Source organism: Macadamia integrifolia, chromosome 4 (genome assembly GCF_013358625.1).
Source record: "Macadamia integrifolia cultivar HAES 741 chromosome 4, SCU_Mint_v3, whole genome shotgun sequence".
Classification (NCBI taxonomy): domain Eukaryota; kingdom Viridiplantae; phylum Streptophyta; class Magnoliopsida; order Proteales; family Proteaceae; genus Macadamia; species Macadamia integrifolia.
This window is the reverse complement of record NC_056560.1, coordinates 24,259,754-24,283,586: the sequence shown is the minus strand read 5'-3', so window position 1 is coordinate 24,283,586 and position 23,833 is coordinate 24,259,754. Positions and strand designations below refer to the sequence as shown.

At 37.7% G+C, this 23,833-nt stretch overlaps 2 protein-coding genes across 7 annotated transcripts; both read right to left on the bottom strand.

The window, feature by feature from the left end:
• Positions 1-2,849: 2,849 nt before the first annotated feature.
• LOC122075757 (histone-lysine N-methyltransferase ASHR3) lies at positions 2,850-12,640 on the bottom strand. Of its 5 annotated transcripts, XM_042640905.1 has the most exons (13): positions 12,041-12,640; positions 10,838-10,946; positions 10,755-10,792; positions 9,660-9,824; positions 9,140-9,166; positions 8,353-8,470; positions 8,063-8,156; positions 7,838-7,931; positions 7,517-7,595; positions 6,736-6,789; positions 5,624-5,795; positions 4,136-4,216; positions 2,850-3,322 (listed from the first exon to the last, which is right to left on the bottom strand). In XM_042640905.1, exons 1-13 carry the CDS (start codon positions 12,482-12,484, stop codon positions 3,136-3,138), a joined length of 1,662 nt encoding a protein of 553 aa, XP_042496839.1. In that variant the 5' UTR covers positions 12,485-12,640; the 3' UTR covers positions 2,850-3,135. The 5 variants fall into 5 exon arrangements, with proteins under 5 accessions (XP_042496839.1, XP_042496841.1, XP_042496838.1 ...); XM_042640907.1 differs by having other exon boundaries at positions 10,755-10,946; positions 12,107-12,640; XM_042640904.1 differs by having other exon boundaries at positions 10,755-10,946; positions 12,041-12,637.
• A 1,728-nt stretch (positions 12,641-14,368) lies between these two features.
• LOC122077049 (probable serine incorporator) lies at positions 14,369-22,245 on the bottom strand. Of its 2 annotated transcripts, none has more exons than XM_042642805.1 (7): positions 22,085-22,245; positions 21,737-21,942; positions 19,540-19,779; positions 18,631-18,742; positions 18,359-18,533; positions 14,907-15,147; positions 14,369-14,814 (listed from the first exon to the last, which is right to left on the bottom strand). In XM_042642805.1, exons 2-7 carry the CDS (start codon positions 21,918-21,920, stop codon positions 14,528-14,530), a joined length of 1,239 nt encoding a protein of 412 aa, XP_042498739.1. In that variant the 5' UTR covers positions 21,921-21,942; positions 22,085-22,245; the 3' UTR covers positions 14,369-14,527. The 2 variants fall into 2 exon arrangements, with proteins under 2 accessions (XP_042498739.1, XP_042498740.1); XM_042642806.1 differs by having other exon boundaries at positions 21,737-21,953; positions 22,085-22,235.
• Between the last annotated feature and the right edge of the window lie 1,588 nt (positions 22,246-23,833).

The following is a 23,833-nucleotide window of genomic DNA, read 5'->3' as shown; positions in this document are numbered from 1 at the left end:
TTATTAATGGGTACTTATAGAAAAAAGTCTTTCATTTTCCACAATCTACATTTGTACAAAAACTTTGGTCTTTGGCCTTTGCAATGCATCAAGATCAAACAACTAAGTAACTAATAGTATTGGGTTGGACTGGATTGGGTTAAACCCAGCCCAATCAGGCTGGGTTGGGTTGGGCCTAGGCTGAGATATCCCAGCCCGACCTAGGGATGGGCTGGGCTGGGCTTGAGTTGAATTAAGAGACCTTTGGGTTGGATTGGGTTTTTTAAAACCCAGCCCCACCCCGGCCCACTGACACCCCTACACACAATACACATGCACTTTTACACCCAGCTTGTATGGGAACTGCACCAGCACACCGGCCAATGGGTGGCCATACAAAGTCATTGGGGCAGGAGGGTAGCGTGGTCTTCTCATGCCCACTTGTGTCTTGGTATAGAGCTACACAAGTGGGCATGGTTCTTTTTTCCATATATATATATATATATATATATACACACAATATATCCCAATCTCACATGATCTGACAGATTCCACTGCTGTTCCAAGTTATGAACAGTGAGTGCCAATCTTTCTATGTTTTGAAGCACATTCTTCAGAACAATTGGGAGTTTGTTGGCTGCTACAATAAACAGAAACAATACTTCTCAGGACTCTTTCTTTGCTCAGGCCTCAGGGTAACTGTGCCAATCGGTCAGTTCAATCTGGTTTCGATCAGGTCGAATCGATTTCGGTCTGTTACTTGGCCAACCCAAAAACAAACAGCTAAAGGAAGCTTTGGTTTTGGTCTGGTTTCTTATCAGTTTCTTGTTATTGGCTTGTAATAGGTCTACTATCAGGTTCAATCCGGTCCAATTTTGGTTCTTTACATGCATACTTAAGGAAATGATCAATGGAGATTTTTTTCGTTTTCAGCTTCTTGTTGGGTTACAATCAATCCGGCATTATCAGGTTTTGTCCACTTTTTCTGCTTCAAATAGTGCCTTTGGTCGGTGCAGTTTGATTTTGAGTTTCACTGGTTTTACAAAACCCAACCCAAAACCAAAACGATAAGAGTTCAATTCAGTTTGATCCAGGGTGAACCAGTCAGTTTCGGTTGGCCGGAACACTTCAGTGCTGAGCTTTGACACCCTTCACTCCACAGGGATCTTAGTTTGGTCCTATTTTTGGCTGAAAAATACAGTCTGTTAATGTCAGGCGATTATTCTCTACAGTGAGTGCGATGATGTGGTGAGCATCAAATGGCTGAGCGCATCCAGACACACATCCCGAGGTCCTCTCGGCCGTCCGATGCTCACTGCACTACCGCACTCACTGCAGAGGATGTTTTTGCATTAATGTCACCTTAAATGATGTGATATCATAGAGCAAGGGGTGGCTCTAGTATTTGGGAACAAATACTAGAGCCATAAAAACATCCATCTATAGTCATAAAAACAATCATGAAACAATCACTATGGCTCTGTTTGGTTTTAAGGGAAATTGAAGGAAAGTGAAAATTTCAAAACTAAAAAAGAAACTTTTATAATTATTACCTCATATGGTTATATCACAAACTCTAAATCATTTCATATTTAGTTATTAAATTTCAGTTTCATTGCTTCCTTTGTTATTTATCATGGCAAATCACGAATAATTTGGCATTCAATCAAGAAGCCCCATATCCACTCAAATCCATAATTCACCTGAAATGTCAAAAGGACAAACTGAGACTGCTTCTTAGCACTCAGAAGATGATGGCATGGTGTGCAGCACAAACTGAAACTCTCATTCATACAAGCCTGGGACAGAGAAATCACTAAATCCAATATTTTATTTGAATGACGCCGTCAATCCTTCAAACAGCCATGGTAGAATCGGCTGCTCACTAAAGTTCAACTGTTCTAAACAAATACTAGCAATTTGTAGGTACATCCTACAATAGATCTGCAGAATATAAAGACAATGCCAGAAAGTGGGATGAACATTGAACAACTACTATTGGTTTGAAGAAAGATCCAAGTTTCTAGTGTCAATCTTAAGTTACAACTACAGTAATCTCACTGTTCCTTATTTTCTGGTGTGGAACCCTGCAGACCTATTTGTTCTCCAATCCTTGATATGAGGAGTCCATTAACAATCTAATAAACCCCATGTCATGTTTTCTATTGCTTTCTTTATGTAGAGTAATATCTAATTTTCACATTGTTTAGTTCAGCCATGCCTACAATGAGACAAATCTTCAACCAATTCAATTGTTAATTACACAGCTGATCATAATGAAACTATAATATGGCTGTCACCCAACTTAATAAATCAAATTATGTGATACAATTGGCTGAACCAACCCTCAAATATGCTCCCCCTAATACATGAATAAGTTCCCATTAAACACAAACCACCCCCCAGGCGTACATGCTTTGAACCCAGTGATTAAAAGAGGAACAAAGTGTAAAACAAGTGTTCGATGGTCAGATTAGGAAAAGGGGCTTGGGAACTTTACTGTGAGAAAAAGTGAGGCAAAATAAAGAACACCTACTAGGGCTTCGCTGTGGATCATTTTTATGATGGTAATTCAGAAACTTGGAAATCCTATGTCAATGTAACTGCAAAATTATGAGGGGTTTAGGAATCTTCACTGATGAAAATGATGACTGGATCCTAAAATTTTACAGCTTTCTCTATTGGTACTTTTACCTGGTATTTATATAAGGGCACAAAAAACCTGCATCCATGCACCCACTAAGTTACTTAATGAGTGCTCAAAAAATGTGCAAGATTGCAGGAAAAATTAGATCTGAACTAATTCCAACCAACTTCGAATGCACAACTACGTATTTTCTTATCCAGGAAAAAAAAAAAAAACTGAGGACTTCAGTAAACTCTCCATTTTCACATTCTTACACAAGTTACAAATGGTATTAAGAATACCCAATAACCCTTCCCCACCCTCATCCCTTAACAAGGAAATACTAGAAGGGAGTCAATAAGAAAAAGGAAAATTTGCATTTAACAAATGAATGCCTAAATCACTACACAATAACAAAGAGTGATACTGATGGAACTTTATTTGGGTTGCAGTTTTCCCCACATCCTATGGTAATCAATAAGCATTGTACAACATAATTCCACGCACCTTGAGAAAAACTGTTGTACACATCATTCATGTATAATTTCCAGGCATGCAGTTGACGTTCTCCTGCGTTTGGAACCCCAGCACAAGTCCACCTTATTGGCTTTAGTACTGCACAAGTCCCTCTTATTGATCTTTCTCTTGGCTCCAAGGTATCCTAGACAATTTAGAGCACCACAGCAACACTTCACCTTGGGTCCAAAGTGCACAAATCTGTGGCACAAGAGGCATATAATTGTTTTTACTCTCAGCAACTGACATAGCCCCTAGTGGAAGGTCAAATGCTTCTACGTTTATTTCTTAGAAAACACTACTCCAAACCATAACACAAGTTTCAAAGCTGTTCATCACAATCAGAAAGGGTAAAAATGATCACTTCATAGGAAGGCAATTTTTATAATTTTAGAAAAGTAAAATTTTTTCCCCCTCTTCTAGTGAACATAAAATGAATTGCAGCATGGTAATATTAGGATTGTCCAGTCTTGAGCTTGAAGACTGAAATATAAAAATTATAATCTTAAATCTGACCTCAGATCTTTGAGACTCAAAACATTTCGATTATTGTATACCACACCAATGAGATGTTGACAACTAATCCTTCTCACAAATATGCTCAATGAAAGGTTAAAGGATATCAATGATCTAAAAACTCCTTCCACAGCAAAGTGCAAATGGTTGTCACTTGGACCTGTTTAGGTCCTGAAGTGAAGAAACTCAACCAAACATTAAAATTTCCTTTTGGCACAAAGAATATCCTAACATGTAATTATCAACCCTCCCCCAAAAAATTATGATATCACCATCATCCCAAGCCTTCTTTCAACTGAGGCTGGCTACATGATCCACCAATTAAAAGCCAGTACCCCACTCCAAAACTACATTTTTGCATGAAAAGTACAATGATAGAAGTGCAATCATGAAATCTGACCACAGCATAGTTGATACAAGAAATTTTACACAAGCAGTACTATATGATATGGTAATAACAGAACTTTAACTACTAAAAAAAAAAAAAAATGAATGTACCTATAGTCATATGTCAATGGTTCTCCAACTTTTATTAGTCGATCAGCAAATACACCAACACGGGTCTCCCCATCAACTTGCCTACGAGGAAACAAACTGTCATAAGAATAATAATTCAAAGTATATGGAGCATAACTTCAAACTTAACAGAGACAAATAAGATGGACCCAGCACCTAGCATCTGCAATAAACCCTTCTCTAATAATTAACACATATCCACCAGCCCTTTGAATCATCAATCAAATTTTAGACCACCCACATTATGAGATAAACCCAAACTTTTGCCGAGTCTTATAATCTGACATTTTCAATATGAAGCTAATATTTAAAAACATAAATACGTAGGATTGAGGATTGAAGGTTAGAAACGAGACAGCATCATCAAAGTAGCACATATTGTGATCCTTAGTCCACTATCTATCAAAAACATAATCCCAGTTTGAAGAATCACTGAGAGGACATGTGTAATGGACTGAAGATTCCTTATCTAAAAGGCGTTTCACCAACACTCCACACATCATTGCACCATTTTCAAGTACGGAACAGCGCCCAAATCCCAGTCATCTTTAGGAATTTTAGCTTGCCAATATTGAACTAAAACTATGACAGTAAATACCTAGAATTACCAACTGGAGGAGTCCATTACCACTGGGTACATTAGAAGTCACCAGTTCTGACCATCTTTGAGCAGATACTTATTGAACTATACAGATGTGAGCAAGTGGCTGGCAACATGAGGTCTAAGAGCCCATTGAACGAAAGGCTTCGGTTTCATGAATCATGGCAAATTCATCAATCATCAAAGTTGGGGCATTTACACCATCAAGGCTGAGAACGCAACATGAACACAAACGACAAAAGAGAACGGTTACCACCCCCAATAAAACACAGATAATGTTTGTCTACACCCACTTTGACCAGCTTATATGTTGAACAATTAGCCATTCTCTTCCTCCATGAAAAGAGAATTTCCCACCAATACTAATAAAGCTGGCCATGTTAACAAGATGCAAAAAACTCCATGGGCCACCTGAATTGGCTTTATGCCGTTTGGCCCATTTGATGACTAACCTTAATCAATCTCTACAGAAACATATCCACCCACCCACAGGAGGAAGAGATCACCTACCCTTAATATCAGCCTTTTACTCCACAGGAATTAGTCGGTAATGCCAATTGGACTAGAAAAGACCAACAAAATATTTTCTTGATGGTCATTTAAAAGCCCCCTCCAAAGCCTGTCAGATAGAATTTCCCAGAGAGCTACAATCAAAATTTAAAATTTTTTCCTTTTTCTTGGTTGGGGGCCTGCGGGGGGGGGGGGCGGTCAAATGCCACACCTGAGAACTATTCATCAAAGTACCAACTGGGGCCAACATCACATAAAGCAATCAATGAGGATACCATTTTAGCAGTTCTGAATATACTACTACTACTTTCAAAATAAATAAATAATTAAATAAAGACGGCAAAAACAAATTTACCAACCATTTTTCCAGTTTACAGTTAGGATCACAACTATGGTTCAGAAAACGAGCAGCATTGCCTTTGAAAGTTGCATCAATTGTGAAGTCCTTCCGAATTTCACACATGTAAAAGTTCTGGTCACCTCTATGTTTCATATCCCAAAGCCTTTGTTCACATAAGGCATCATCAATGACTGAAGCAAAAGAATTTTAATTTAATTAGAATATGCGCAACAGCGTATATAAATTTAAAAGTTGAAGGCCTAAAGCAGTGAATGGAATATTGAACAAGAGTAGTTTATTCGAAAGAGAAACCACAAGTCCAAATTCTTACAATGACAAATGTGACCTTAACTACCAGAGATAAGTTTTTTGCTAAGAGAGAAAGGCTTTCGTGCAAGGAACATTAGAATTTACTACCCATACATCATACAGATGGCTGCAAGAATCTTCATTTTAAAGTACATAGCTACAGTGCAACAAGATTATTATCAATACATACAAATTTTCAAGTGATGGCAACAATGTAACTGATTGGAACAAATGAAAAAGTATGTTATCAAGCATTATCAATGGTTTATGGCTAAATCTTAACTGTAAAACTTGTAACGAAGATGGCAATGAAGGCACTTCAAGTACACGATCTAGTGAGAGGCTTCCTTCTTTAGGCCCAAACAGTGATTGATCTTTTACCAATTCCATGCTCCAGCAGTCTCTTAGATAGAGACTGCTGATGCCCAAACAAAGAAGCATTAGTTGGTTTATATACGAAAGATTCCACGATCCAAAGGTATACAAAATTGGAAACAGGTAAACATATAGAAGACTACAGATAGAAAGGGAGTTTTGAAGGTGTTGGAAAATGAATTCTTGTTCACCTACAAGCCTCAAAAGGACACCTAAGTGTCAGAGCAGGATGAGGGGAAGAAGTGTGCCAGCATAGATGCAAGAATGAGGGTAAAAATGAGGCAGATCGTTGTTGTTGCAATACTAATGAAACAGTAGAAGGGATAAGGTGATATTTTGATGGGCATGTGTTATCTTCCTGAGAGGTATCCAGTTCCTCTTGCCTAATTTTCTTTTGTTTCTTCGTTGTTGAGTGGGGATATTGCAGCAAAGAGAGATGCTTCCTACCTTCACATTTCTTCAATTCAAGTATACGTCTTGCAGAAAAAGTGATGTCCCTACCTACACAATTTTTAATCAACAGATGAGGGTCAGTGTCACCCAGTCATCCTAGTACTCGCAAACGAGTGGAACCAAAATTTGACCATAACCGGTAATCACCTGGCTCTCCACTACAAATTCAATGGTACTAATTGATAGAGTTAAACCTCTATTGATTACTGTGTCACTGGAGTTGGAGTGTTCACATGATCCAACTTAATAAAATTTATTTCCTGGTCACAGCCCTATTATTTTAGTGAGTAGTTTCATGGGTAACAGGAACGCTTTTCTATATGTAGAACTGGTAATGCCACTGTTTCTATGAGGATTCACTGAATATAAACTCACTTCGCTTTATTAGTTAGACCTTGCTCAGGCTCTATGGTTTTAGCCCGGGGAAAGGGTGGTGCACACACTCGCAATTTTACCATGCACTCTATGTCTATTTTTTATTTTTATTCAATTTTGTGCAATGACAATGACATAAATGGGTGATAAACTTGACAGATAGACTAATCACATTAAACATCAGGGAGTTCAAATTGTCTGCAGCGAGCGATGAGGTGCAGTGAGCATCCAACAGCTGGGAGGGCCCAGCCATGCACCCCGGCTGTTGGACACTCTCTGCACCTCACCGCCTCACTGCAGACGATTTTGACACCCCAATGGGGCGGGGGTTAATAGAAGATTGAAAAAAATAAGCATAATATATTTACACAAGTTCAAAGAATGATTAACTAATAGCTACCTTCCCCAATATACTCAATTACAAAATCCCCTTTGTTAATGGGTTCAGCTGCCTCTACTCCCCATCCGCAAAACTGTGTCTGGAAATGAAAATAAATTCCATTCATATAAGGGCAAAGAAAACACCTTAATCTTGGAAGCATACAAATACCAATGTATGCAATTAAAGGAAGTGGAATAATAATGCAAATTGTGATGAAGAAAATAAATTGGATTCAGAAGTAATTGTTACCTTTATACCAAATGTATGCAATTAAAGGAAGTGGAATAATAATGCAAATTGTGATGAGGAAAATAAATTGGATTCAGACGTAATTGTTACCTTTACAACTTTAATCTTTTTATCTTTACGGAATGGTCTATTAGTGCACGTCTCTGAGCAATGACAAGCCTTTGAGCAGCTTATGCATTGTACCCTATGGGATCATACATTGATGTCATTTTCCCATAACACGTCATTAAAAAAATCTAAAACCATTATATCCAAAGTAGTGGCAGTAGATAAGTAGATATTCCATAAACTAAGAGATGTATAGAACTCTGGTACCTGCACACACAATCCTCATAGCATTCAGTAATGCAGTTTGTACATCCAACATCAGCATCCACATCACCACGTTTCTTCTTAACCAGGTAGGTATCTTTTTCCAGTTAAGAACAGCACACAAGGTATGGGAATTGTGGTCAACATGGAACACATCACTCAATCTCATAGGATAAAATTTCTCAAATATATATATATATATATATATATATAATTTCAACTTCTTCACAGCCAAGATATTTATCCATCACAATTGGCCCTATATCTGTTTCAAAATTTCATTCACAGGATACTACGCCTGATGTGTACGTATGGAGTTGGCTCCATTTCATTTTCCATCATATCCTTTAACATCGAATCAATCCGAAAGCCCTCCTCAGTGTATGGTAAAGGCAAACGGCAGAATATTTCCTAAAAAATGGAAGAAAAATATTAGCACATGGTAGATAACAACAATAATAGGAGGAAAAAAAGAAGAATAATTGCTCCAATTTGTCATGCAATGGAAAGTATGCAATACAAATACTCTCCATTACTCGGACACTTAAACATCCCACTGAAGTACCCATGTCAACAGAACATGACATAGTTATGGCCTAACGGGTATTGGGGAAATGCATCAACAGGCACCCAACAGGTGGACTCTTGGACATGGTTGTGATGAAAAAGAAGATTAAACCATTCTTATAAAAACCCCATTTTATGACGCATTTTAGCCTAATCCACATAATCGTACGTACAGCTGTACCCATTGAGGACAAATGTCCCCATGTCCCAAGTTCTGGGCATCAGATGGATCTGATTCCTTGACACAGGCCCACACCCGACCATGTAAAATAACTAGTACTTAAAATTTTATCACAATTTAAATTAATAAAACAATGACAGATATATGTTTTCCACTTCAGAGGAAAAGAAAAAGTAAGCATTTTATATATTTAAGTGATATCCTCAAATTAATTTAAAGTTTAATAGGTGAAAATTAAAAAATGAATAACAGCCTTATGCAACTGTCTAAAGCATAAGAACTATATTGTAGAAATTAAATATGAACTGAAACAGGATCTTGAAAGCTCTGACCTCTATGTCACTTGTCGGAACTGCAAGCTGGTCATCCAACAAGATACATCAGCCCTGTCAGCCAGCCTAATCAATGAAAAATAAGAACAAAGTAATATAACCCTACAAAAGCAAGATAAATACCAAGCAAATTAAAGGTAATTATCCTTTTCAAAAGAAATTTGAATTTTCCAACAATTTTTAGCTCAGAAGTTAGAATGTAATATTTTTCAGACTACATTGAGAGTTGGATAGTATCTAAAGTAGATGTATCAAATTAAATAGTAGAAAAGCTTATCCGTTATCATGTCCACTGAAAAATCATCTGAAAAAGACAAAACAAAAGCTTTTGTCAAAACAAATATGCCTATGATGTATGAGATGGTGAGCTATGAAATGTCCTTAACATCTGAAGTACTTGCAAAGAGATTAACAAGCTTGAACCAGTTAATAATAAGTTTTTACCTAACACATTATTTCCTGTATGCACATTATGAACAATCTATTACTACATGGTGCTCTAAGGAAAGAAGAGATTGACCTTCTTTTCAAAGCGCCAATCTTCAGGATGTCTCCAACAAATAAACCGCCTTGGTTGGTCTTTTAAGTAGATCAATTTATCTTTCCAAGGTGCACACTTAGGGTGTGATGCTATTGTACATCGCATGCAACGCAAATAACCTTTCTGCTTACAAATGAAACAAGCCTGTCCAACAAGAATGTAGCATGTATAAATTCGTGATGTTGCAGCCGAAGTATGTGCTTCGAGGATTTCACCAAGTATAATTCATTAATGAAAAGGAAATATAGCATTTTGTGTCATCAAAAGAGTACATTCCACAATATAGGAATCATAAGTTCATGGCAACCACCAAAACTTGGATGAATGAATCAATTACTTGAAAATTTTACACAATATGGAACTTAAATTTATGGTTCCTGGCCAAATTTTGCAAAACTGAGAGCAGATAAAAAAAAAAAAATGGTATGAGCTTCATCCAATCAGCCTCCAGGTGTGGATGAACATTTCAATTTTTTCAATGGAAATTTTCAAACCACTTTGCCTTGAATATATCTTCCTTTTCCAATTTTGCAAAGTTCACATCAAACACCAACCTTGATGACAGTGTATGAATGAATCAGTTGAAACATCGGGACAAAATGGAACGCGAAACTATGAGAATATCATATTATCAACAGTATAGGCTATAAGCATCATCCAACCAATCCATTGGTAAGGGATTGAGGTTTTCAGGTATTTCTAAATGAAAGATTTCAAACTACTTTGCCCTTGGCATGAAGATATCTTCATTTTTCATTTTTTGTAAAAGATATAATATGCATATAAAACACAATCCAAATGAAGTACAGATAAACTGCTCCAAGATGTTCAACAACGTTAAAGAAGAAAGAAAATCAGCAAGGGATAAAACTGGTTTTTCCCTAATTGAGAGTGGACAACATCTAAGCAGAATATTCACATAAAGCACCATCATGTTGCCTGTATAGTCTATGTCGCATAATTACATGGAAAGGAATGAACACTATATGGAGAATGCATTAGCAATTTGAATCACATTTAAAAAAAAAAAAAAAAAAAAAAAAAAAAAAAAAAAAAAAAAAATTACGGATTTACATGTTGGGGGCACTGGAAACTTCTTGAAGTAGAGAAGCCTAGGCTTTCTTGGGGGCACTTGAAACTTCTTGAAGTAGAGAAGCCTAGGCTTTCTTTAACACATGTAAAATGATAAGCTTCCTGACAACCACGAACAGAGCATAAAACTTCTTCCTTGGGGTAGATAAGTTTATGGCACACACGGCATTCAACCTGGAAATAGGACAACGAACAGAATGTAAGGAGCTGTGGGCCCAATTGGAAAGGATGCTCCTGGTTGAAAGCATCAAGAAAATTGGAATACAATCACAATAAGAACCGCAAACTTCACAATTAACAACAACTCAGCCTTATCGCAACTAAATGGGGTTGGCTACATTAAATTATAATTGGGAATCAAATATTTGGTTGATGTCCACATAAGCAGAAATGACTCACCATCTCTCAATATCCAGAACAGAGGTACAGATATGAGCATCCCTATAATATACTTATTATTGTCCTTTAGCTCCTAGCATTTTAGCTAACACTTTTTAAATTTCTACAAGCTACTAAAGGTATCAAAGACTAAGAAATGTTATGCAATTATATATTATCTTCTACCAATTATAGGGCATCGTCAAGAGCTGAGAAAATAACACTAATGCGATAGTGAACTCAAGATTGTGTCAGATCTCATGAGACCCACTCACTATTACTAGAGTTATAGAGTTAATCATGAAGTATCCAGTAATAATATCAGTCCCATAATATTTCAACTAGTGTATGCTGAGAATGCTCAAGTGTTAGGGTATCATAGACTATGAACCCATTATACTGATAACTGTATAACCCAGATCCCATTACAGGACTCAATACACATTTTCCTTCAATCCATCCACACCCTCCTAGACTAGTTTCATACCCATGTTCATTTATAGACACCACCACACAGATGAAATCCACGAATTGGTCCACCAGTTAATAAGTCTCAAATTTCTGAAACATTGGAAAGATACCCAAACCAACCACAAAAATGTGTTTATCAAGAGATAGCAATTTCCCCCTTTCCCTCAATTATATTCTCACAGTTTACTAAGCCAAACAATGTGACCTCAATCCCATTATCATAATTATCTCGTTCGGCAGACAAAAAAGCTGCAAAAGAACTTAAACTAAAGGATTCTAAGTCAACCACAAGTTTTGAATAATAATAAACCATTTGATGAAGAAAAGTTAGTAATTAATGCAATTCCAAAACAAGTGTGCCAAAACCCACTTGGTAGTAAGGTCCTTAAAAGAGAAAACTAGGAAGAACAAGAAACTACCAGCCTTGGAACGTTGTTGACAAGGAACGGAAGAAAACACTTTCTTTCAGGTACTCCAGATTTCACCTTTTTCTCCACCCATTCCTTCACGTGATCCTCCAAGGACTTGCCCGGGTTCGCTTTCTTACTACTCTTCTCCAAGTCCCCTCTAACCACTCTCTTGGAATTCCTCCTCAGAACATTAATACCCATACCGTTTTTATCTGCAGAAATCTCCCCTTTATGCACGTTGGGATACCGTAACCGCCGATCCCAACTGCAACACCAGCCGTTGCCTCCGTCCAGCTCTAGGGTTCCAGTTTGAACTGGAACCGGGTAAAGAGAACCGTTGGAGTCGCAAATATCGGCCACTGGTAAGAGATTAGGGCAATGAGACAGTGCCAACGAAGAGGAGCTCAAGAGGTTGCTGAGATCAGGCATTGTTGAAGAGCTCTGTAGAATCATTGCTTAGGGATAGGGCATCAACATCCTAGAGTGATGGGTTTGAGCTTAAGAGTTTACTCTCTCTCTCTCTCTATGATTCTGAGATTATTGGTTTTGGTACAGGAGGGAGAAATCTGAAATTGAGGTTTTGGGCGGGAAAAATACTGTAGAAATCTGGCCTTGGGCTAGTGAAATTACTAAAAGCTACTATGGTTCAGAACGAAATTACGAAAATACCGATCCAACTGCACTTTCAACCGAATCATCTGTGTTGGCAGCCAATCCAGAGATAGGAACTCTCTAGTACGGATGCAATAAAAGAAGAGTAATTAATGGTTTAAGATATCGGTCTCGGATCCGATACCAATACCAATCCGATACAGGTCATTGAAATGGTACGGACAAGGGAAAAAATGTAAGAAAAAAATTATATGAATGAGTGCTTTTTAGGGTAAAATTGTCTGATATGGCTGTACAGGCCGATACCTGATCTAGTATCTGAATATACTGATGCTTCTATGATCCCGATCTGTTGATACCCGATACCTAAACCAGTTTATTTTCAATGAAATAAAAAATCCTTTTTAAAGGGTGGGGTTTAAATTTATAAACTACCTACTACCAAAGAAAAAAAAGAGGGCTAGGGTTCCAAAAAGGGTGGAAAAGCTAAAATTGGCACTCCCAATGTCATGCTTAGCACATCTTTTAAACATAGGCCAAAGGCATCTCTCATTATTTTTTTGGATATGATAATTGGGAACCTCCTTGAAACTGGTCCCAGAGGAATATCAATTTTCTGGAATAAACGGGCTCCCAAAAGAAGCCCTAGGGCTACTGTAGTTTGTAAGGTTGTTTTGCCTCTGAATTCCAAAAGAAAGGATGGGTCCTTTAATATTGTTGTTTTTCTTCTAATTTTGAATCAGTTAAAAACTATGGGAAAAAGTAAGAACTATGTAAGGAGTATGGCCTATGCTAGTCGTCAATACTCCCCATGTGTCTCTCGCTCTTTTCTCTGTGGGAAGATATCTCTACCTCTTGGTTGAGAGAGGAAAGAGAGAGCCACGCTCTTAAATATACAGTCACTTCCTTAAAATTGAATAGCCAATTAAGAACAAAAAGAGCTATCTTTGCACATAAAAAAAATTATTTATCATTATTATTAGGACGCAAGAACCTCATCGGTCTGACGTAGAAAATGCCAGATGTACAAACCAATGGAAGGACGCGTAGGAGCATCTTCTATAGACAGCTAGAGGGGATAGCGCAATCTTTTTGCACCCAACTCAATCTAGGCGTTATCCTACACTAACTGGTAGGGGTCCCCCTACCCCCTACCCCCTATTACTAACTACTACTACTACATCAATGGCCTATGCGAAATGGCAAACGAATATCTTAATCTTCCTACCTCATTATACAAGACTACTCGGCCATCTATAAATTTTCTCTAAAAAATTGTGATGCGAAGAAAAAACATTGTACTTAAACCAGTTCTTCGATTTTTATTTTTTTTATTCATCAAATTTTTTTATTTTCTCCTGTTAGCTTGCCTTAATTAATCTAAATCACTTCATTAAACCAAAAGATATTTTATGAGGTAAAATTTTTTTATTTGAATTGTGTAACTATTAACATACAAATAAACCTTTGTCCTATAATTTATTTGATCCATTGGAACTTCGTATCAAACCAATATCAAACAACAAAACCAACATGTAAATTGTTGCAAGTATTGGTCCAATGGAGTGTACAATGCAGAGATAATTAATTCCACATAACAAATTCAATGGGAAGGAAAAAGAAACAGTGATGTTGGCACAGCTCAGCCCCAGCATCTCTTACATTCATTTAGAGCTAGTTGTAGTACTGAAGTGCAATCAAATTCATATGCTTTTACAAGTGGAATACTACCAACAATGAGTTCTTATTATTTATATTAATAGTTCCATCATACCAGTCTCTCAAATCTTACTTGGCTGTTACATTTACTACAATATGCAAGAATTAAAACTTATTTACAATGGTACTGGTAATATCATCTAAGTTTGGAGGATTAAAAGTCACTCAGAACTCCCTCTCTGGGAACAAAAGTGGAGCAACTAGAGACCAGATATACAGAACTGCAGTGGCCCACCCTGTTATAATCCGGACCCACACAGATGGCCACCCCACATCAACGAGCTTTCCGCTTTCCCCAACTGAGGTTGACCACCCTGTTAAAAGCATCGCTGAATACATGCTTGCGAGAGAGAAGATGATATGGAAGAAGGCATATGAGTATGTGACTGGCCTAGCTTCATCCACCTCCTTGTCCTTTTTGTCAGTATTGTTCAATGGAAGCAAAGGTTTGTCTGCTCATTCACAAGGAGACCAGAATGTGAGGGAGGGGTCCAGGAGAAAAAATACAATGAAGGGTTTTTAACAATCGGTTGAGAATACTGACCTTCGTCAGGTGAGCCTGATTCTGAAAGAAGAGTTGTAGAAGATCCAGCACGAACAGCTGAGTAGACGACTGAGAGAACTGTAGTGACAAGTCCCAAGGTAAGCGTCCCTGTTGAGACAGCTTTGGAGTGTTTGTGAAACCCATTGCACTCGTAGTCCCTCGGTTCACTGGCAAGTGCGCTATAGCAAAGGTATGTGCAGTACAGAGATATAACTGAAGCAGGTAAAATGCTGCCACCAACCTATCGGCAATATCAATGAAACATTGAGACGGGAAAGCACAGTTATAACCTATTATGATTCGGCCACAGGAAAGCATGCATCAGCCAGGCCAGGTACACATGCATTATATGCCAAAGTAAGTGTCCACAAACCGAAGCAGAGAAACAATATTATAGAAAATACACAATACTTCTAAACTAATTGGAACCCTATATTCTGTAAGAAGCTCTGTGGCTTCCCTCTTCAATGAAAGAGGGAAGCCAATAGGAATTTCAGAATACCTAAGCCAATCAGTGGATGGAGAAAGTCAACATCCAGGCCTAGAAGAATTAATTAAGTTTTTTGGAAACTATGTTTGACTGGTGCCAATAGGAATTTCAGAATACCAAAAGGCTAAACCAACCAGTGATGCAGATTCTTCACCAAACTAGGCTTGTTTTATTAGGAATAAGCCCAAGGTTGGATTCCATACATGTTGGGCCTTTGATCCCATGTGTTTTGAGTGTAATAGGCCACTTTGTCTTTGTTATTTCTTAGGGGTTAAGTAATTAGTTGAGTCAAGTCATTAGTTTCCTTTTTTAGTTTGTTTCTATCTTCAGTTTTTAGAAACTTATGTAACGACAATCAATTGCGGGGTTTCCTATTTTGGAACCTTCCAATTGCTAGGCTGTATTCCCTCCCCCATTATCACTATTAATACAAAGCTAGAAGGCTCCCAAAGGGAAAGATTTGACAAACTAAATTAATGGATGCTGCTGTTGTCTTCTCTGCTGAGAATGGGTCTTGTGTTTGATCTAGCTGACTCTCTGCGGTGTGAAGCCCGAGAGGTCCTCTTCCTTTGCTTATCTTCTTCTTCTCTCAACCACACAAAAGATCTACTGATCTGCTCAAGTTGTAACAGGCATTTAATTCAGTCTTTCTTCCCAGTTCTGCCCAGAAAATTGCAGATTTTGTGAGCAATTTTCAAAACTTGCCCAGACATAACCAGCCATCAGTTTTGGCTGAATTTTGGATCGAAGTTAGGCCCTACCTAGGGGGGAACTCAACCCAAAGAGGAACCATTTTTGTCCAGGGGTTTGAGAGATATTAGAAATCTCCCTAATTTTGTCTTCTAGTGACCTATTCTGCCCAAATTTGAAAACAATAGACCCACCTTGCTTTCTGTTGGGTTCTTTGGGTGTTGGATCATATTACCAACTGGGATTAGGCCTCTCACAGTCCTTGTTAAGGTCCTATCATCTTTATTTATTTATTTTTTTTTTAATCCTGAGTTGCTTTGTGCTGCTGTTCTACTTTGGATGTTGGTCGTTCTTTGATACGTATCCTGCAGTTTGGGATTAGGTTGGCCTTCCCAATCCTAGTTCTACATTAACCAGTGTGGCTCTTTATGTATTTTCTAATTAAAAGACCTCATTATGGCAGCAAAAGGAGAAAGCATCATTTGATGCCTCTCTTTGCAATCCCTCTTAATAATCCGTTACTTGTACTAGATGTCCAGAGGCCCTCCCAAAAGATTCACAAATATCATTCACCACACACCCAAAAGATCACTCTCTGGGGTAGAATAGTGAGGTCATTATTAAGTGTCACAATGGCATTACAAAGATCTAAAAGTATTGTTCCATAGTGGCACAAAGAGCCACAAATGTATGGAAAGTATAGCAGACTTAAGTCACTGCTTATAATTTTCTTCTGATCTTGCAAAGGTATACAAAGGAGAGATACTTAAATAAATAAGAAATTATCTTCCCTCGAGCTCTTAGAATTTTTAAATAAATAAGAAATTATCTTCCCTCGAGCTCTTAGAATTTTTACCCATTTTTGTTTAGTTTGTTTATCACATGTTATTACTCATTGTTCCACATAATTAAAGAGGGAAAAAAAAAGGACAGAGGTAAACAGGGAAAAAGGTGGGCATATGCCTGCGCGATATACGCCCCCTCAGTGTTTCTCCCTCCTCCCTCTTCATTAATGATGTTGGCCCCCCCTAATGACGAACCGACACCCATTGAGTTTTGCTCCCTCTTTGGCATATATGATGCCAAGTTAAGCAAGTTGCGTGTCCTTCCTTCCCCCAAAGTAATATGTAGACGACATTTTCCTTGATCAATAAATGGAACAATATGACGTTACCTATGAACATGGTTCAAAATTCAAGTGCCAATACGATATACCAGGGTACTTTTAAAAGTCCCCAATTTTGACCAACTCGATGGGTTTGACCACTTTGGTCTAACCAACCCCTTATAAATGGTCTTGTTTCCCTAAATTTGCAAAAATCAACTTCTCTCCCCCCATTTCGACTGTAAGAAATGGGAAACATAAGAAATCAGCAAAGAAATTGAAATTTCTCCATCAATCTTTCATTCTACATTTGAAGTTTACACAAGCATATTACATCTACCTAAGGAAGGGTTCTTGTGAGCAAAAAGGTAAAAGCCCATTTTCCCCAAATATCATATTTTTTTGTACAATATACTTTTAAATATGGTAGAATGATTTCAATTTTTATTATTTATTATGCATCTTCTACTTTATGTTTTGTTTGTTTTAATCATGAATTTTTCGTTTTGAGTTGGTAACTTGTATATATAGTAGTAGTACAACTTTAGTCAACGTACAACAGCAAACCTGAGTCAAAACCACAAGTATCGTTTTAGGTGTTTTTTCATGAACTAATTCTTTGAATAGGTTAGAAGTGTCAAAAACAGGACATACGAAAAAAATCAGACAAAAAAATATATATATATATAGTTTGGGGGGTCAAAACCAAGGTTTCCACCATTGCAGGCAAAATTCCCGGGTTTCTACGAAATTTGGAAATTTCGATCTTGACTAGGGTCAAAACCTGGTCGAAACCTGAAATTTTGACCATTGCCTAAGAACACATGATGGTACATATTGTAGTACAATAATAAAGTAACTATGTTATTAAATTGCATCAAAACGTCAATATCAAACATTTATAATAATGGATAAAAGTGAATTCATCAGGTGATCTAGGTCACCAGCACAGATACATTATGGAGAGTTTCATTTTCTGCCATGTAGCTCATGGAACTAAGTTTTCTGTGTATGTTTATCAACATCAAGAAGAATATTTCCAGTAACTACGAAAGTATGTAAGATAATTGAATTAAAAATGAAGCTATGATCATCTAGTCATCAGAATGCAGACAAAGAGCTTAAAAAAAAAGTTGAAACCAATCCAAACAACATAAAACCACTTACCGCAGGATGCAGTGCGACAATAGCAAAGACAAACACAAAAATCAGAGTCAAAACTATAAAGAAAGTGTTGAGTCCACAGTCATGTCCAGATGGAGTGAACCAATGAAACAGCAGGCCTGAGAAGGAGAATGTTGCCACATAACATGCAAGTGAAACAACAAACAACGCGATGTACCTGTATCCATTATGTATGAGGATGAAAATCAAGGAACATCAAAGGGTAAAGATGAGATATTAAAAGAATATTAACTAGAGAATACAGTTACACATACCAGAACTGCTCATCCTTTCTAACCCATTTGTCATTCCATGCATGAACAAAATCCAATAAGAGAACAACTTGAACAAGAAGAAACAAGCCTGAGCCAAATTTTGATATAGTCTCTGCATTTTAAAATTAACTGTCAGATCAAGCATAAAGAATCACATTAAGGGGAAAAAAGAATTCTACACTAAAAAAAAAGTTCAAGGTTTATTCTATGACATGTGCCTCCCTTCCAATGTCTGTGTAACATTTCTTACTCATTTTTTAGGAGCAACCCCCCCCCCCTCTTTTGTGGTGCCACCTATCATGCATTAATTTTCTGCTAAACAAATTTTTATCCTGTGCCTATATAGAGTTTTGAAAAGGCTAAAAGGACAAATTTGAGGGGGAAAATGGTCCACAGCTTCGTTAGCACTCAACCCAGGACATGTCCATATAACTAGCTACTCATGGTAAATTTCAGGCAGAAAGCATTTCCTATGTGGAAGTATAAAACATTGAGAATTGGTTTAGAAGATAACCTTTGGGAAAATCGTCTAATAGACGAAAATATAACGACCAAGGGGTTCAGTGAAATATATGGTGGCAATACGGCTAAGGTGGACCAGGGAATTTGACAAATTGCCAATACAAAGGATACAACAGTCAAATCAGGCATATCATCCCTTTATGTGGCTCACTTAAGAGGATTGTCAAGGAGAAAAGCCTCCGTGTCAGGTCATAGATACTTATTAATCATCGTTAAGAACCAAAGGAAAGAGGTGCTCATCAGTTCCCTTTTTCTTGGGTTTGGACATTTCAACTGTACTGAAAAGAGGCTGTTTCCGGCCAAAACCCATTTGCCCAGCTGGTCTGGATATCAAAACTATGTCAATAATCATTCATTAATTCCAAACCTTAAGTGTAAACTGCTTACCATAGAAGCTGACGATCCCATTTGGAAGGAAGAACATTAAAATTACCAACAGACACCAGCTAACAACCTTCACCATCCATCCACCGTGGTGCAGTTGGTCCCGAGGATCCTTTTGATTCTTGACTCCAATCATTATAATGGCAAAGATGGTGAAAAATAGGAAGTTTCCCAAACTCACACGCAACACTGCATCTGTTTCAAACCACTCCCTATCAGGAGTTTGGTGGAAATGGTTAATCCCTGCACAGAGTCACAGACAATCATTATAAGATTAGTTTCATGAGTCATTAACTTGGATATAAAGAACAAACTGAAACTCAAAAGGGTTGTAGCAATATTGTCCAAAGCTCAGGTCAATTCTGGATAATTTCTAGTTGTTTAACTAGGTCTGGGCCTGGGAAACGGGATGGTACATTGCCCTTCCCAATTATGCACACACTAATAATATTTAAGCAAGTACAAATATTTAGGTGGCAGAATAACTGGAAAGTAGGAAACTCCAACAAGTTCTACCTTTTTAACCACAGACAAATCTACACTGAGATGCAAATTTGCCATAGAACTGTATAAACATCTAGAACACCGCAGTGGCGGAAGCCTCATGCACTTTCGCACAAACATCTAGAACACTCACAAGTCCGAACAATATGTACAACCTTTGCTGAACACATGGATTAAGCACATTTATCCCTGAAACCTCCACTTTGAAATAAATAGAGGTAATTTTCCCATCAAAAGAAATGATGCACCATATTGGTAACAAAGCTTGTGAATGATGGTGGTTTGCGGATAAGTTGGATGATAATGGATGTGATGCAAGGAAATCACAACCTAATGTGAAGGAAGAATAAGATAGAAGGTCAATAGGAAATTGAAACTCTTATTACCACCCAAGCCAATGTTTCCTAATCAAGGAAGAATCCAAAGTTTCTCTTGGGCTAAGAGTATAAAAGTAACATGGTATACTTCTTCTTCTAGAGGACGAACCTCGGCGCAATGATAAGGTTGCCCCCGATGCAACCTAGTGTTCGTGGGTTCGAGTCAGGAAACAGCCTCTCCAACAAACGGGGGTAAGGCTTCGTACATTATGACCCTCCCCAGTGGTAGCCTCATGCTCTGTTTGCACCCTTTTATTTATACCTCTTCTTTTATGCAAGATATCAGTAAGAACACTTACGTCTAGGAAAATGATCTTGTGCATCCATCTAAAATAACTTACAGATATCTAAACTAATGACCAAAGTGCACCAAAACCCATTATAAACACTATCATTGGACTTTCGGACATAGTTATGGCCCAAAATGAAAATTCATTAAACTTTTCTACATCCCAGAACTGTTTTCCGTCACCTAATATAACTAAAAGTGTAGATAAACAGTTATTAAAATCCTCACAATCAGTATAATATTCTCACATTTTTCCCAATTGAACATGAAGAGCTAGGACACTCTCCCCAACACTCTTCCTTTGGCAGTTGACTTTCAACTGTGATCTTTAATTCAAAAAGACAATTACTTATAGTTCCATTAAAAAGCTCCCATTTAGCATACACGTAGTGCACTTTAAATCTCAACCATATTCCCTTCAAGTATCATTACAAAAGCACTTAGAGAGGAAAAAGAAAAGAAAACCTCAAATGAGTATCAGACAATAGAAAACTTGTTAATTTGTGAAACCCTGTACGTGTTTATAGCATGAAGCTTGGTTCCAGTCCCTGGTAATTTACAACTAACAATTGTCACATTTTATAAGTATTCATTTTGGTAACTACTACTGAGGCCATGGATGCTCGCAGTAATACATGACACCAGCCAAATTCACCATACTATGTTTGGAAGGCCCCAGGCACTTGAATCAATTTCTGTGGCCGAGGCTCACATACTCGATGGTAAAAGATGGCACTAGAATAATCTTCTTCAATTCAATTAGCATGATTAACATTCTGTACATACTTAAAGCGACAACGACCCTTTTCGCTAGAAGGGAAAAACTTCTTGGCCTGGAAAGGTTGTTATTAAAGCTCCGAAAGAACAAATAACTTAACAATTTAGAGGGTTTTTGTTTTAACTAATAACCTCCAACACAGTAAGCACGTCACCGTGTTAAGTTGTGCCAGATTTTCTACTCATTCAATGTCTGCGAAGGAATTACAGTTCAGGAACACATGAACAGAGAAAGAAAAATTCAGAAACTCACAAGGAATCTTCTCCATAAGCGGGGCCGCAACCTCTCTGAGAATCCACGAGACGATCAGGGAAAGAGCGAAGAGACCACAATACGCAATCCGAGCGGAGCGTCGGCTAATCCCAGACACGACCGATCGGCATGCCTCGCAAGCGCACGCAGCGCAGCACGAGGCCAGGCAAGAAGCTGCCCACATTTTCCTCTATATCAACCTCTCACTGCGCATAGACTCAAAACCACAATACAACAAAAACCTCATTAACAGAAAGCCAGAAACAAACTCAAAAATCACAAACCCTAATTATATTTTCCATCACTACAAAGGTAAGAGAGAGTTCGAGAGGGATTGATGATTGCTACCTTGCGATCAGAGAACGAAGAACTGATGGGAAGAGAACGTCAAGGCGTGTGTTCCACAAAAAGAATTGCTTGTGAAGTCCAAGTCTTCCAGGGAAGAAGATAGAAGCATTCTGCTGCATACGCACCCCTAAGGAATATAATAATGATTAATGACTTTATCTTTGCATAGCCCCCATTGTTGACTTGATTCTTTTTGGTTACGAATAAGTGGAGGATTGTCATACAATGAGAGGACCCCACAAGTAATTCAGATGGAAGCTATGGGACGTCAGATTCGAATAAACCTACAATCCACGCGTTTACATTTGATCGAGTATCCGCCAGATTTCATCGAAAGAATATACATTTTTTCTATGTATTCTACTTGATCATTTTGGGGGTTAATGACTGAAATAGTTCAAATTAAATAATATATTATTTTAATCAAAATGAACGAAATTTCAGATCGACAATATGATTGAAATGAACAAAATTATGTACGTTTTGTGTTTCATATGCCATTTTGTTTCGATAAAAAAAAAATTCGTAATGTCTGAGATTTCGACAAGATATCATCGAGTTTTCAAGCCATGGTTTTGATATGTCTAAGACAAAATAGGAGACATCCAAAAAGTAGCATAATTTAGATTAAAATTTCGTTAATTTATGTCTTGTCTCATCGAAAATTCAATCATTTCAACTAGGGGGTCAATTCGTGGTCCGAATCGACTAAACTGATCGGGACCGACCGTTTATAGACCGGCCCTGACCGGACCGTTTATTAAACGTGTCGGGCTTGAGCCCGGCCTGTTTATAAACGGTTGATCTTGATTTGCTACTTGGACCGTCGGGCGCCCGACCGAGATCGACCATTTAACACCCGACCGAGACCGACCTAGCCCGACCCTTTAATGATTGTAGAATACCTATTTTACCCCCCAAATTAAAAAGTAAAAATATGTTCACATTTTAAATAATGGTTATATTTGATATCATTTATTGATTAATTGTCATTTTTTTGGGCTTACATGAGTGAGCCAGAATATAAGAGCACATTTTAAAGAGAGCCCGTTTAACATTAAACATGTCCGTAACCCGATTAAGACTCGACTAAAACCCGATTAAGGTGATCCGATTATAACCCGAGGCCGACCGATCGAATATAAAGCGTACCATGCCCTCAACAACTAAGCCTAATTAGTTAAATGGACAAACACAGTATAACCTTTAAAAGTCTTCAAGCCCGATTAAACCCGACTAAAACCAAACCGACCCGACCGATTAACACCCCTAGTTTCAACTGCTTGCTTTTCGAAATAGCCAAATGAAACTCACAGCAAAAAATGCACTGTTCTGAACATTGTATCACACTGATCAGATGTTTGATACATATCTCTTCCTTCATTAATTTCTATGATTGATTACAGCTCACACTTCCAGAAGGTCATTGTTTCCTTTTCATCTCTTACATGTGTATTGTTTAGTCTGATACGTGTCTCATGGGAGGAAATAAATAATTGAATTTGAAGATAAAATTTGATCCATTGCTGGTTCGCAATACACCCTAGATATCTATAATGGTCAGATTTGCTGCATCACTCTTTCACGTGTCAAAGCCACTAAGAAAAATTATTATAACACATGCATGTGGAAGTACATCATCATGTCTTATGTTTTTGCCACGTGGAAGAGTGAGCTGGAAATTCTGATTGTTAGATTGGCCAAATGACAAATTTCACACCGATATTCAAATACAGTCCCATGTACAGC

Bases quoted from the DNA above. Each gene is read 5' to 3' on its own strand.
- LOC122075757 (XM_042640904.1), bottom strand. From the start codon at position 12,484: ATGATTCTACAGAGCTCTTCAACAATGCCTGATCTCAGCAACCTCTTG. The intron at 8,471-9,139 runs GTCAGAGCTTTC...TCCATTTTTTAG, and splicing joins TTCCGACAAGTGACATAGAG to GAAATATTCTGCCGTTTGCC. The intron at 4,217-5,623 runs GTTGGTAAATTT...GTTTCCTCGTAG, and splicing joins AACTGTAAACTGGAAAAATG to GCAAGTTGATGGGGAGACCC.
- LOC122077049 (XM_042642805.1), bottom strand. From the start codon at position 21,920: ATGTGGGCAGCTTCTTGCCTGGCCTCGTGCTGCGCTGCGTGCGCTTGC. The intron at 18,534-18,630 runs GTATGTGTAACT...TAATGGATACAG, and splicing joins AGAAAGGATGAGCAGTTCTG to GTACATCGCGTTGTTTGTTG. The intron at 14,815-14,906 runs GTCAGTATTCTC...GTGAATGAGCAG, and splicing joins ATCAGGCTCACCTGACGAAG to ACAAACCTTTGCTTCCATTG.